The 15009-nt window shown below is 56.6% G+C and overlaps 1 protein-coding gene across 1 annotated transcript in view; it reads right to left on the bottom strand.

The window, feature by feature from the left end:
- The window catches only part of Tjp3 (tight junction protein 3), a 28870-nt gene that overhangs the window by 11923 nt on the left and 1938 nt on the right, over window positions 1–15009 (bottom strand). Inside the window, exons 2-6 of the mRNA XM_042693755.1 lie at window positions 4850–4906; window positions 4648–4757; window positions 3659–3761; window positions 2566–2893; window positions 456–559 (exon numbers count right to left, since the gene is read on the bottom strand). Coding sequence (XP_042549689.1) covers window positions 456–559; window positions 2566–2893; window positions 3659–3761; window positions 4648–4757; window positions 4850–4897 — 693 coding nt within the window. The 5' untranslated portion in view covers window positions 4898–4906. The remainder of the gene's footprint in view (window positions 1–455; window positions 560–2565; window positions 2894–3658; window positions 3762–4647; window positions 4758–4849; window positions 4907–15009) is intronic.

Raw genomic sequence — 15009 nt, 5'->3', positions numbered from 1 at the left:
AACAGAATTTATTTGTTTTGTTTTTTTTATTTTGGGTCTGGTCGTGGGCCTGAACTCTGAGTCTGGGCGCTGCCCCTCAGCTCTTCAGCTCAAGGCTAGCACTCTACCACTTGAGCCACAGCACCACTTCTGGCTTTTTTTTTTTTTGCTTATGGGTGCTGAGGAATTGAACCCAGGGCCTCAAGCATGCAAGGCAAGCGCTCTACCACTGAGCCACCTTCCCAGCCCAACAAACAGAATTTAAATACCCAGAAAACCTTGGGGATACTAGAAACCAAAATTTGATCATGGATTCCAACAATTTGGAAGGAAGAGCTATTCTGTACCTAACCATCTCCAAGAACAGGGAAGGAAATGCCCATAACCTGGCTCTGCAACCTCGCTGAGTGACAGGTGGCACTGCCCCGCCCCCTGCTTCAGTTTCACCACTTACAGGACAAGAAGGTCAAGCTCACCTGCAGGATGAGGTCCCCTTCCTGCAGCCCACGGTTCCGCGCTGCAAGGCCTGAATCTGTGATATGCTTGATGTAGATCTGACTGCCCAGCTTCACCCCAAACTCTGTAGGATAAGGAGGGAAACTGAGGTAGGGCTCAAGATCGGCATGGGCTAAAAATGGACCCTCCCAGCCCATCACCTGAATACAGATAGCATCATGGGGGTTATGATTCCTCAACCCCAACAGTGACAAGCCCTGGAGAAAAGGGGTGTGACATCATTGGTGACATCACAAGTCATCCTGAGGCCGACATTGGTGGCCTCTGTCGGGGAGGTCATCACAATGACAGTTCTCAGGATGTGAGTCCTTCTAACTAAAATCAACGATGTGGAAGCCAGCACCAGGGGCTCATGCCTTCAAGTCCTAGCTACTCTGGAGGCTGAGAGCTGGAGGATCATAGTTTGAAGTCAGCCTGGGCAGAGACCTCTGTGAGACTCTTATCTCTAACTAGCAAAAAGCAGTGCTGGAGGCATGACTCAAGTGGTAGAGCACCAGCTATGAGCAAGGAAGCCGAGCAGGAGGACCTCAGTTCAAGCCCCAACACCATCAAAATAAATAAATAAAAGTCATGGTGTGGCCGGGCGCCCGTGGCTCACGCCTGTAATCCTAGCTACTCAGGAGGCTGAGATCTGAGGAACAAGCTTCAAAGCCAGCAGCCTGGGCAGGAAAGTCTGTGAGACTCTTGTCTCCAATTAACCACCAGAAAATCAGAAGTGGCGCTGTGGCTCAAGTGGTAGAGGACTTTTCTTTATCTGAAGAGCTCAGGGACAGCGCCCAGGCCAAGTTCAAGCCCCATGATTGACAATAAAAATTTTTAAACAAATATAGGGCTGGGAATATGGCTTCATAGTAGAATGCTTGCCTAGCATGCATGCGTTTGATTCCTCAGTACCACATAAACAGAAAAAGCTAGAAATGGTGCTGTGACTCAAGTGGTAGAGTGCTAGCCTTGAGCAAAAGAAGGTCAGGAACAGTGTGTAGGCCCTGAATTCAAGCCTTAGGACTGGCAAAAAATTAAATTAAATTAAAATAATAAAATAAAAATACAGCTGAGAGCCATCCTAACTACTCAGGAGGCTGAGATCTGAGGATTGCAGTTCAAAGCTAGCCTGGGCAGGAAAGTTCATGAGAGTCTTATCTCCAATTAACTGTCCGAAAAGGTCTCATGCATGCCAGGCAAGCATGAGACCCTGGGTTCAATTCCTCAGCACCACATAAGCAGAAAAATACAGAAGTGGTGCTATGGCTCAAGTAGTAAAAGTGCTAGCCTTGAGCCAAAGAGATGAGGGACAGCACCTAGGCCCAGAGTTCAGGCCCCATGACAGAAAAAATTTTTTAAAAAAACTAAAAAAAGAAAAAACCAGAAGTGGTGCTGTGGTTCAAAGTGGTAGGGCTCTAGCCTTGAGCAAAAGAGCTCAAGGACAGTGCCCAGACCCTAGGTTCAAACCCTACAACTGTCAAAAAAGAAAAAGAAAGAAAAAATTAATTACTTAATAATTTTCTTTTTAAATACAGAATTAATGGCTGGGAAGGTGGCTCAGTGGTAGAGTGCTTGCCTAGCATGCATGAGGCCCTGGGTTCGATTCCTCAATGCCACATACACAGAGAAGGCCAGAAGAGGTGCTGTGGCTCAAGTGGTAAAGTGCTAGCTTTGAGCAAAAGCAGCTCAGGAGCAGTGCCCAGGCCTGAGTTCAAGTCCCAGGACTGGCAAAAAAAAAAAAAAAAAAACAAGAGTTGCTTCTTCAGACTCCCCAAAATCAGGCATCTCTCAATGAGGATCCTATGGTGATCCTGGTCCCTGCTAGACCCCAGGGGATCCAGGAGGGTCCCCCCCAGAGGGGAGGGGGGCCTTAAGCTTGATACCACCCACAGAATCCCTTCTGCCCTGGGAAGTGAGGTCGCCGCAGGTCCTGGGGAGTCCGATAGAGATCTTTGGGGTCATTCTTTGGTGGAGCACACACAACCAAAGGCCAGACATGGTAGGTCAGCAACAGCAGTTTCCTTTTTGGTGGGTCGGGGGGAACGCCACGCCCCCACCCCTCAGCCACGCTGAGCCCCGCACGCTCACCTTCGCTGCTGCTTCTTTTCACCAGCACCGATGTCACAGGCTTCATGAGCACGTCCTGCCTGGGGAGCCGCTTGTAGCCAGACACCAGGGCCAGCCCGTTGGCCTCCGAGCCGCCACCCGGGCTCCGGCGCCCATGGCTGCCAGCCCGGCTCCGGCGCCCGGCCTTGGGCCGGCGCGATCGCTCGCCCCAGGAGCGCCCCGAGCCACTGGACGAGCCTCCCTCGTAGCCCCGGGCATGCCCGTCCTCCTCGTCCGATTCCTGGTGCCCTGGGCCAGGAAGGCTGGCCTTGGTAGCAGGGAGCTGGACCTGACGGGGCCGCTTGACTGTCTGGGAAGGGGAAGGGGGCAGACTGGGACACCCAGAAACAACACCTTCCACGGGGTGGCACCCAGCGCTGGGAAGGTAGCTCAGTAGAGTGCTTGCCTGGGCCTCGACCTAAGCTGCAAATTGTGCACAAGTGCTGGGGTATGGCTCAGTGGTGAGCACTTTCCTGGCATGCTTAAGGCACTGAGTTCCCCCCCCCCCCACCCCTCCGCAGAAAGTCAGGCGCTGGTGGCTCACACCTGTAATCCCAGACACTCAGGAGGCTAAGATCTGAGGACCATAGTTCAAAGCCAACCCCAACAGAAAAGTCTGTGAGACTCTTCTCTCCAATTACCCACTAAAAAAAGTTGAAAGTAGAGCTGTGGTTCAAGTAGTATAGCACCAGCCTTGAGTGAAAAACAAAAAAGGTTAGGGATAACACCTAAGCCCTGAGTTCAAGCCCCAGGGCCTATATGAAAAAAAAAAAGGGGGGGGGGGCTGGGAAGGTGGCTCAGTGGCTCAGTGGTAGAGTGCTTGCCCCTTATGCCTGAGGCCCTGGGTTCGATTCCTCAGCACCACATACACAGAAAAAGGCGGAAGTGGTGCTGTGCTTCAAGTGGTAGAGGGCTAGCCTTGAGTGAAGAGCTGAAGGACAGCGCCCAGGCCCAGAGTTCAAGCCCCATGACCAAAAACAAAAAAAAAAAAGAGGTTCCACCCAAGAGAGACAGGACAGGGGTCTCGAGACTCTGTGCACCTGGGGTCCTCCCCTACACCCCAGGAATGACTTACGATGTTGGCCAATTTGGAGCAGGTTTTGAGAATCTGAATGGCAAAAGTAGAAGTGACATTTTCCACAGAGACCCCGTTCACCATGACGATGTGGTCCCCAGTTCTGAGGGAGGAGACGGGTCTCAGGGAGGTGGCCCTCACATCCAGTCACCCTAAGCCACCCCTCCCACCCTCCCCCAAAAAAGCCCTCAGAAATTCCAGGTCTATAAAGTCTGTTGTAGTAGTTGTTGATGATGGTTGTTTTCATCAGTCCAGGGGCTTCAACTCAGAGCCTCGACACTGTCTCTGAGCTCTTTTGCTCAAGGCTAGCACTCTACTACTTTGAGCCATGGCTCTACTTCTGGTTTACTGGTAGTTCGTTGGAGCTAAGAGTCTCACAGATGTTTTTCCTGCCCAGGTTGGCTTTGAACCGCGATCCTCCCATCTCAGCCTCCAAAGTAATCCTGGTTTAACTCATAGGGATCTCCAGGTTCACAAACACATTTCTCCGTCCTGCCCTCAATTTTCCCATCTATGAAATGAGGGCAACTTAATCACAAAGAGGGAAGAGTGTTTGTGTGTGTGTGTGTGTGTATGTGTGTTTGTTTTTCTTCCCTTTCTGAAAACATCATCTCCAAATCTGGGTTCAACCAAGTCTGTATCACCTATCAGTCATTTGGGTCCCAGAGCCATTTGAACACAACATTTCCAGGAATCTCCTATCCCCAGGGTCTCAGAACTACGGGCCTCCCCTGCCTGCCAATTAAAAAAAAAAATGTTTCCAGGATTTTTCTGTTCCAGGAGGGCCCTGAGGCCACGATGACCATAGAAGGAAAAACCAGGAAATGCCTTCGGGACATGGCACTCCCCAGACTGGCTCTGCCCGGTTGTCCTTGCCAAAGCTGTGTTGACAGAGCAGCCAGGCGCCAGGCGCTGGCTCCCCAGCCTCGGGCTCGGGTCATGCCAGCCCGCCCTCCCCCAGTGGCCTGGTGGCCTCCAATGGTCCTCACTGGAGTCTGCCCTCCGCAGGGCCTCCTGGTACCACATCGGACACCACCACGGATTGGCTGGACCGGTCCCGGCCTCCGGAGATGGCAATGCCAAAGCCACGGCGGGGGTCCTAAGGGACAAGGAGACAAGAAGGGCTGGGCTGCCTCCCCTCGGCCTGGAGAAAGCTGCCATGGCCCCAGCACCTGAGCAGGGGTGGCTCACCTTGCAGAGCGTGGCTGTGTGCTGCTCCCAGATGGTCAGTGACTCCATGTCAGCCACCTGATGGGGGAACAAAGAAGTGGGTGTCAGAATATACGGGCTCCCGGGAGGGTCCCGCCTAAGGCCTACCTGCTCTCCCCGACCCCCCCCCCCCCCTCCTAGGACCATGTAGACCACCATCTCCTCTCCCTGAAGCAGCCACTAGAGAGCGCCCGTGAGTGCTGGGCCAGGCCCTTCCTCCATGGCTCCCACCTCCCTCAGGGTCAAAGCCCCAGTCCTCCCTGCAACCCCAAGACACCCCCACCCCCCACCCACCCCCACTCCCGCACAAGGCCCCATGTTCCCATGTTCCTCTCTTCCTCCTCCTGCATCTCTGAGTCTCACTCCTTCTGCTCCAGTTCCTCTGGTCTCCTCGCTGCTCCTCCAACACACCAGGCTCCATCCTGCCCCAGGACCTTTGCACAGACTGTGCCTCCACCTCCTTTCAAGGTCTTTGCTTATCTTCCAGGTGAAATCACACCATTCACACTGGCAACATGTCACCTTTGCCTGCCTATGTCCCTTCACAGAATGTGAGACACTTAAACATTCTCTACATTTAAAAAAAATCTATTCAGTGTCCATTCCCTCTGTGAATATCTGCTCCTGGGGAAGAGATACCTGTCTATCTCATTCACAAATAAGTCCTGGTCCTTCGAATGACACCTGGGTCTTATAGACCAGGGGTTCCAAAAATATTTGCTAGATACATGGATGGTGAGTGTGAAGATGGACTGATAAATGGATGGATCAGTGGATGGATGAATGGGTAGATGAATGGGTGGATAGATGGGTGGGTGGATTGATGAGTCAATAGATGGGTAGGTGGATGGATGAGTAGATGGATAGGTGGATGGATGGATGGACAGATGGGTGGCTGGGTAGATGAGTATATGGATGGATGTATGGATGGGTGGATGAGTAGATGGATGAATAGATGGCTGGATGAGTGGATGGATGGATGGGTGGATGGGTAGATGGATAGATAGGTAGATGGATGGATGGGTAGATGGATGGACAGATGGATAGACCAGTGGATAGGTGGATGGATGGATGGGTGAATGGATGGATAAATAGATGAGAGGATGGACAGATGGGTAGATGAGTGAATGGATAGATGGGTGGATGAGTGGATGTATGGATGTGTGGATGGATGGATGGATGGATGGATGGATGGATGGGTGGATGGATGGATGGCTGGATGGATGGCTGGATGAATGGATGGGTGGATGGCTGGCTGGATGGATGGATGGCTGGATGGATGGATGGATGGATGGATGGATGGATGGATGGATGGATGGCTGGATGGCTGGCTGGATGGATGGCTGGATGGCTGGCTGGATGGATGGGTGGATGGCTGGATGGATGGCTGGATGGATGGCTGGATGGATGGATGTGTGGATGGCTGGATGGCTGGATGGCTGGATGGATTTACAAACAAAGCACTTCCTTTACAAACAGAGCGCTTTGTCCAACCTCACTGTCCCCCATGGTAGAACCACTGTATTGTACCATATCATAATTGAGGAAACCAAGGCACAGACGCAGCACTGGCAGGATTGTGAGTTCGAGGCCCACCTGGGCTACACGGTGAAACGGGCAGATTATGAAAGCAGATCCAACCCTCAGGAGACCCGGCCACCGTTGCGAGAAGCAATGAATGACGCGCTAGTGGCCAAGACTGGAACCCTAACTGCTCGGATTCCATCTCCAAAACCATCAGCACACAGCTGTGCTAGAAGTATGGCTCGCATGGCAGAGCACTAGCCAATCAAGTATGAGGCCCCGAGTTCAAACTCTGGTACTGCCCCCCCCCAAAAAAGTAAAAAGAATAACGACATAATATCTACTTTTGCCTACTATAAACACACCCCACTATTCCACACTAGCTATAGGAATAACGCGCTGCACACCCATCCATGGAACTGCTAAAAACCGAGAAAGCAACCATGATACAATATCTACTTCACCTGCCGGGCGCCGGTGGCTCATGCCTGTCATCCTAGCTACTCAGGAGGCTGAGATCTGAGGATCGCAGTTCAAAGCCAACCCAAGCAGGAAAATCTGTGAGACTCTTATCTCCAATAAACCACTTAGAAAACCAGAAGTGGCGCTGTGGCTCAAGCGGTAGAGCGCTCTCCTTGTGCTGAAGAGCTGAGGGACAGCGCCCAAGCCCAGAGTTCAAGCCCTACGACTGACAAAACAACAACAAAAATATCTACTTCACAGGAGAGGACAGGGAGGCCCAAAGAGGTTCAGAAATTCACCCCAGGTCACACAGCAGCCCAGAAGAAAGAACTCCTAGCTCCGTCAAGACTGGCTCTTAACCACCAGCCCCAATGGCTTCTGCTTCTACTCATTGCTTTTCTTATTTCTTTTCTGAGCTTGTTTTTCTCAACCCCCAAGCCCTCTGGCTTTGATGTGATACTTCGCATGATTAAATGCCACTCTGGAATTTTCTTTTTCTTGGCTTTCCTTGAAGAAATCCCGTGTGGCGCGGGGGCGGGGCGGGGACACAGGTGGCCGGGCCTGCCTGGGCTTGTGGCTTGTGTGCCTTTGGCTCCCTCTCTTGTGCCCTGAAGCCTGATCCTGGTCGACTTCAACTCCTCGGTGCCCTCCCAACCTCGGTCCAGGCTGTTCCCTAAGCCTGAGGACACGCCCCCCCATGGGAACACCCCCCCCCAACATCCAGGACTCTGAAGACTCCCTCCCCCCCCCCTTCCATCTAGCTGAGCACCTGACACCATATTGTCCCTTTCTGCTTTATTCATTCATTCTGAATCCTTCTGGGCCCCGATGAACCCAACTCCTATTCATCCGTCACAGCCCTAAGGCCACACAAACTCACCCCCCACACACACTCTCCAGATGTGTATCTCAGAACCCAGCTGGTCTCCCTCATTCCCCTTAGTATGGGGTTGGGGGGCTCTGGGACCCCACGATTGCTCCCCCCTGCGGGGGACTTGGCCCCTGAGAAGGGTCCCAAAGATTCCCTGACTGAGTGGGATCCTCGCTCCCCCACGCGGGCTGGGCCAGGCCAGGTGTGTCCGGAGTCCCCGCCCCTCCCCAGAGCCGGGGCCTGGGCAGGGGAGCCTGGAGGGCGGCGTCCCCGCCCCCTGCACCTGTCACCTGCCCGAGAACGCCCCGCGGGAGCCGCCCCGCACCTCCGGGAACCGGGAACAAAGGCGGGAGGGAGGGGAAGGGGCGCTGGGCCCCGGGGTGGGGGCGGGGCCCTCGATCGGATCTGGGGGGGTTAGAGCTCGGGGTTACCCATCCACTGGTGCAGCCTCAGTTTACCCTTCCTGAGGTCCCCTCCCCCGGGTGGGGGGGGGTTCGGGCCTCGCCACGCCTTAGGTTAAAGGTGCTGCACACAGTAGGTGCTCAGTGCATGCAGGCGGTCCTAGGGCTCAAGGGGGTCCCGCGAGAGCCCAGGGGGGCCCAGGACCTCGGCCTCCTCCTCCCGCCCCGGCCCGTCCTTCCCCTCCCCGACCCTCCCACGAAGCTCCGCCCACCGCCCACCGGGCGGCCGCAGACGACGCAGGATTCGAACCCAGGTCTGCGGAGCAGAGAAGATCAGGATTTGAACCTGGGGGGGGGAACTGAACTGAAGCAGGATTTGAACCCAGGGCTGGAGAAATGAGTAGAAGAAACCCAAGGTAGCCGTGGGAGACACGGACACACCTCGCTGGGCAGCCCCCCCCCCCGGCCAAGTCGTCTCGTGTCCCCCCCTCCCGGGCCTCAGTTTCCCCGCCTTGCAAGAGGGTATTTCAGGGGGTCCTGGGTCGGACCGCCATCCACGTCTCGCCCTCACCCCCTCCCTCCCCCTCGGCCTACTCGCCTGGAATCTCACCGCCATGGTCCACCCCGGGGCTCTAGCCCGCGGGGAGGGGGGGCCTGGAAACCGTCAATCGCCCCGGACCCCGATGAGAGCAGGTAGCTGAGGAGGGTCGTGGCGGGGTGGAGGGTCTCGCCCTCGCCCCTCTGCTGCCCAACCGGCCGCTGTCGGCTGCACCTGCCCGCGTTCCTCCTCCCGGTCGCCCGCCGCCCCGCCCCGCCCCGGCCCCGCCCCCGGGAAGCGGGGAGCGGCCGCCCCGGGCCCTCGGCCTCCGTCCTAGGCTCCGGGTTCCGGGAAATGGGAAAATCCAGTTCGTGTTTTCCAGGCAGCCGAGCCTTTGCCAATGGCCGGGACTGGGGGAGCCGCGCGGCGAGGCTGCCAGGAAGACCCGGACTGGATCGGGCCGCGCGAGGGCCGGAGCCGGGGGCTGGCGAGGTGGGGTTTTGCGGGTCGGGGGCCTGAGTTGTGTTTTGTGTTGTTTTCGTCCTCGGGGAGGCCCCTAAGGACCGGGCCTCCGTGCAGAGCTGGAAGCCTCAGACCCTCGTCGGGTTACCTTAAACCCAACAGACCCATCTCCCCCAGGGGTGGGCTTGGCCGCTCACAGCATTTCAGAGAAGGGAAACTGAGGCCCCGAGTCCAGAGGCTCGGGTCCTGGGCTCCCCAGCCTCAGGGATCCGGGGCACACCCAGCATGGGGCTGGGTACTGGAGGGGCACAGAAGGAGGAGGGAATTCTTGAGTCCCAAAGGGTAAAGGTCAGGCCTCTCTCTGACCCCAGGCCTGGCCCTTAGGGTCTGAGATTCGGGTTGGACTCAGGAAGGATGGCCCCAGAGCGGGCAAGGCGGCCTCGGGAGGGTGCTGGGTGGGCGGGGCTGGCGGTGGCTCCACCCACACATTCCTTCCCGGTCTAAAAATAAAAATAAAAATAAAAAATACCGTGCCCTACCCCACGCCCAAGGTCGAGGAGGCAAATGTGGGCATAAACACCCTTTCTCCCTTTGGTCTAAGGTCAGAACGGGGAACGGCAGTGGTGAAACCCAGGCGAACTTTGGCGAACTTAGGGAAGGGTTCTTGTAAAAGAAGAAGGGCATTTCGGCTGGGGTTTTAAAAGTTGGTTAAGAGTTTGCCAAGTGACGGAGACAGACAGATCTAAATCTTTGAATCGACCTCAGCTCTATCACCTATTTGCTGTGTGACCCCCAGGGAAGTCGGTCACCGGCTCTGCACACCCATTTCTTCATCAATTATTGAAGGAAATGACATCACAGAGTGATCCCAAGGATGAAAGGTACTTAGAATAAGACTTGTAGTGTGATTCCTAGCTCCAGTTGTTAGCAAGCCATTTAATGGGCTGGTGCCTCAGTTTCTTTATCTGTAGATGGGGACCATCCTATCCGCCTCCAAGAACTAAAAGTGATCAACATGCTTAGCAAGCCTGAGGTGCTAGCTACTTAGCACTGCATTTTCTGTTGTTTTTGAGACAGAAACTTGACCAAGCTGGCCTCAAAGTCAGGATCCTCCTGCCTCAGACTTCAGAGTGTTGGGAACATTGGTGTTTTGGGGGGTTTTTTTGTTTGTTTGTTTGTTGTACAAGTGCTGAGCCTTGAACTCAGGGCCTGGGCACGGTCCCTTAGCTTTATTGCTCCAAGGTGGAGCTCTACTACTGGAGCCACAGCTCCACTTCTGGCTTTTTTGTTGGCTAATTGTAGATAAGAGTCTCATGAATTTTCTCACCAGGGCTGACTCTGAACCACTATGATCCTCAGATCCTAGCTTCCTGGGTAGCTGAGATTACAGGCTTGAGCCACCAGCAACCAGCCACAGAGGAAATTTTTATCAGTAAATCTAACACACATATCTTATCAATGATGAAAGGGCCAGTTATGGCCCACGACTCTCCCAGATTGCTCAATGAAAACTGGTCAGCTAAGGAAACACCATAACTGAAAAATCTTAACTGGCTGGGTGTCTACTGTCCACCCACAGGTAGGAGCCAGAAGAAAACACAAGAAAAAAAATATATTTTAGGTAGAACAAGACTGAAGGTCTTTTAAATCTCTGTCTGTTTGTTATAATGAGTCACAGAAAACTGTATCTCCCCAGACTCCCTCCCTTCCTGAGGATCCTGGCTGGAACTACTCAGAACCAGTTACTACTTGGGTCTGGCAGGTAGACAGGTGGCCGGCAGGTGACACAAGTAGGTGGACAATCCAGTATTCCTGCCCTGGCGGCCGCCTGTGATTGGAGATCAGTCCAGGCAAAAACCCCACCTCAGCCAGTAAGTGGATGTGGTAGTGCTCGCCTGTCAATCCAGTTATGGCAGGAAACAGAAATAGACCAATCCTGGTCCAGGCAGGTCTGGGCAAAAAGTGGGACTTTATCCCCAAGAAGACCAGAGGGATAAAGGGTTGGGGGAGGTCAACGGATAGAGGAAAGCGTGCACCGGTGGCTCACACCTGTCATCCTAGCTACTCAGGAGGCTGAGGATCGTGGTTCAAAGGCAGTTGGGCAACAAAGTCCCTGAGACTCTAATCTCTAAGGAACCACCAAAAAACAGAAGTGGCGCTGTGGCTCAAGTGGGAGAGCACTCGCCTTGAGCTGAAGAGCTGAGGGACAGCGCCCAGGCCCAGAGTTCAAGACCCACGACTGACCAAAATAAAAAAAGGATAGAGGATGTGATTGGCATGGTAGGGGCGTGGCTCAAATCCTAGGGGCGTGGCCCAGCGGGGCGTGGCCCAGGTCGTGGGGCGTGGCTTAGTCCCTGGGGTGTGGCCCAAGCAGTAGGGGCGTGTCCAAGTGATGGGGGCGTGGCTCCGCCTCTGGGGTGTGGCTCAAGCTGCAGAAACTGGGCCCCAAGCCAGGGGAGAGTAGCTCAGGCTTGGGGGGTAGGGGCGGAAATGGAGCCAAGCAGTGGGGGCGTGGCCAAACGCTAGAGGAGTGGTTCAAACATTAGAGGCGTGGCCCAAGTGGCAGAGCGTGAGAGGGCGTGGCTTGAGCGATAGGAGCCGGGGTCCCCAGCAGGGCGTGGCTTAAGTACTGGGGCGTGGCTCATCCACCGGTGTGGCCCAATCTGTAAGGGGTGTGGCTAAAGCAGCAGAGGCGTGGCCCAAGTGGTGGGAGGGTAACTCAAGTATTGGGGCAGGAGCCCGGCACTGAGGGTGTGGCCAAACGGAGAGGAGGGGTTGAAACTGAGGGACCGGGCCCACGCTGTGGGGCGCGGCCCACATGTTGGGAGCGGGCCTTACTCACAGGGGTGTGGCCCAAGCAGCAAGGGGCGTGGCTCAAGCCGCGGAGGCGTGGCCCAAGTGGTGGGAGTGTAGCTCACGCCGTGGGGGCGTGGCCAAACACAAGGAGTGGTTCAAACCGCAGGGGCGTGGCCTGGAACGTTAGCGGCCTGGGGGCGTGGTCCAAGTGGCAGGGGCGTGGCTCTGGCGTGAAGGGGCGTGGCTCGGGCCACAGCAAGCCAACTAGCAAGCACGAGGCCCCGGGTTCAAACCCTCATACCGGCCAAAAGCAGGAAGCAGGCTGCAGTCCTGTTTGTGGGTCCGCTGCCGGAGGGGAGGAGCCCCCCCTCCAGGATTCCTGATCGCTGTGTTCAAATCCAGCCAGGGCTTTGGAGAGGGTGAAGCCAGCGCTTCCCTTCCCACAACCCCCCCCCAGCCTGGATGGAGGCCCTGGACCCACACCACCCATGCATGGCGGGGGTTCCTTCTCGAAATATCCATGCCAGGACCCTGGCTCCACCGCTTCGTCTGGGGGGAGGTCCTCAGCGGGGAGCCCAGGGGTGCCAAGGGGACGGGGGCGGGGGAGGGAGTCCTGGAGGGCTTGCAGGGCTGAGGTCGGGGGGAGGGAGTCCTGGAGGGCTTGCAGGGCTGAGGTCGGGGGGAGGGGTCCTGGAGGGCTTGCAGGGCTGAGGTCGGGGGGAGGGGGTCCTGGAGGGCTTGCAGGGCTGAGTCGGGGGGAGGGGGTCCTGGAGGGCTTGCAGGGCTGAGGTCGGGGGGAGGGGTCCTGGAGGGCTTGCAGGGCTGAGGTCGGGGGGAGGGGTCCTGGAGGGCTTGCAGGGCTGAGGTCGGGGGGAGGGGTCCTGGAGGGCTTGCAGGGCTGAGGTCGGGGGGAGGGGTCCTGGAGGGCTTGCAGGGCTGAGGTCGGGGGGAGGGGGTCCTGGAGGGCTTGCAGGGCTGAGGTCGGGGGAAGGGAGGCCGCTTTGCTCCCCTGCAGGAGGCTGAGGTCATATCCGTGGTCTAACAGGTCCGACCAGAACCTTAAGAATGGCCTGGAGAGGAAGCTGCACCCTCCCTCCCTCCCCCCTCCCCGTCTCTGTCCATTCAGGGCCGGGGGTTGGGGGGGGTCGTGAGGAGACACAGCCAGCAGTGACACAAGCTCCCGATCCTCAAGTCACCAAGTCACCGAGGTAGAACCTTCTGAGAGGTGAGGGACCCGGGCTGCTCGGAGGAGCTGGCTGGACCGGGAACAGGAGTGAGCGGCCTGGAGGGGAGGGGTGGGGGTGGGGAAGGATCCGGGCACCGGGAACCGAGCAGGAAGGGGCCCTGAGAACTCAGGTGTTCCCAGGTGAGGGTGTGCAAAGGCCCTGGGGCCGCGTGGAGCCTGGGCTTTAGAGAAGCCTTGAGAAGGGGTGGAGGGGAAGGAAGAGGCAGGGAGGGGACGAAACGGGTGGTGCAGGGTCCTGTGGGCTTTGACCGCCCCCCAGGTGCGGGCCATGGGGGGCTGTGGGCAGGGGAGGGAGGGACCGGACTCTGTGTCCACGCGCGCCCTCTGGTGGCTGCTGTGGGGAGCACGGGGGTGCGGGGAGCAGAGCTGAGGGGTTTGAATGCATTCAGGTGAAATGGGGGGCTGGACAGAGGAGTGGGGAGATTCTGGAAACCTCCTTCATAGGTGTCTCTCCTCCCTTTCTCTCTTCCTCTCCCCACCTCCCTCCCTCCTCTGCCCTTTTCAAACAGCAGAGGGAGAGGAGGAGCTGGGGGCACCTGTCATCCTAGCTGCTCAGGAGGCTGAGATCTGAGGATTGCAGTTCAAAGCCAGCCGGGGCGGGAAAGTCCATGAGACTCTCATCTCCAATGAACCACTAGAAAACCGGAAGTGGTGCTGTGGCTCAGGCGGTAGAGTGCTCGCCTTGAGCAAAAAAGAGCTTAAGGACAGTGCCCAGGCCCTGAGTTCAAGCCCCAAGATGGAAGGACGGAAGGAAGGAAGGAAGGGAGGGAGGGAGGGAGGGAGGGAGGGAAGGAAGGAAAGGAAGGAAATGATCCTCTACCATCATTAGACCCAAAGATTGAGGTGACCCTTACCTGCTGCCACCAATCACTTTTCCTTCCTGTCCCCTCCCCAGCCCCTCTGCCCTCCAGACTCGGCCCCTGTCTTGGGCGTCTACCCAAATCTGCCCTGAATCCAACCCACTTCTCCCCACCCCCTGTGTGCACCTGGATCGGCTCCGCCTGGACCTCTCCGGCCCCCTACCCCGGCCCGTCTCCCTCTCCCTCACCCTCACCCTGAGTCCAGTCCCTCCCTCCTCTGCCCACAGCCCTCCATGGTTCCCACCTCCCTCAGGGCAAAGCCCAAGTCCTCCCTGCAGCCCCACCAAGGCCCTGCACCATGGCCGCGCCCCTCCCGGCCCCTGCTGCAACCACACAGGCCTCCTGGCTCCTCCAGCTCACCAAGCTCAGGCTGCCCCAGGACCTTTGCACAGGCTCATATTTAGAATGGATTTTTTTTTTTTTAATCTCTCACCCTTGCCACCACGGTGATGATACCAATGATGCATTGATTAGGTTTTTCCTTTCTTCTCTGTCTCCCCCCCCATACACACACACACACACACACACACACACACACACCACCTCCAGAACACAAATCTCACCAGAACAAAGGTCTAAGCAGTAAGTGTTAAATAAATGCTCGCTCACTTCCTGGCTAGCCCTTCCCGGCCACCATGTCTTCACTAACCTCAGTCCATTCCAAAGGGTGTCAGACTCCACCCTGCACAAACACAGCTCCCTGGCACTGAGCCAGGCCTGGAGGAAGCCTTTGGGCCAGAAATCCCCGCCTGGGACCTTTCCCAGAATTCAGGGTGGCCTGGAAGCGTGAGCCAGGCAAGCCAGGGCCCGTGCAGGCGTCCAGCGGGGCAAAGGCAGCGTCCAGGCCTCTGTGCTTCTGTATTGAGGGCTTGAGCTGCCTGGCATTGCTGTGCAGCTCCAGGTCAGTGGCCGGCCCTCTCTGAGCTGGGGTTGGTCCGGTACCAGGTCAGGAATCAGATGGAGCAGTCAGACCTGCTTGGCA

This window comes from Dipodomys spectabilis, unplaced genomic scaffold, assembly GCF_019054845.1.
Source record: "Dipodomys spectabilis isolate Male_0828 unplaced genomic scaffold, ASM1905484v1 ptg000173l, whole genome shotgun sequence".
NCBI classification, from domain to species: domain Eukaryota; kingdom Metazoa; phylum Chordata; class Mammalia; order Rodentia; family Heteromyidae; genus Dipodomys; species Dipodomys spectabilis.
The sequence above is the reverse complement of the archived record's forward strand: the minus strand, read 5'-3'. Positions and strand labels throughout refer to the sequence as shown.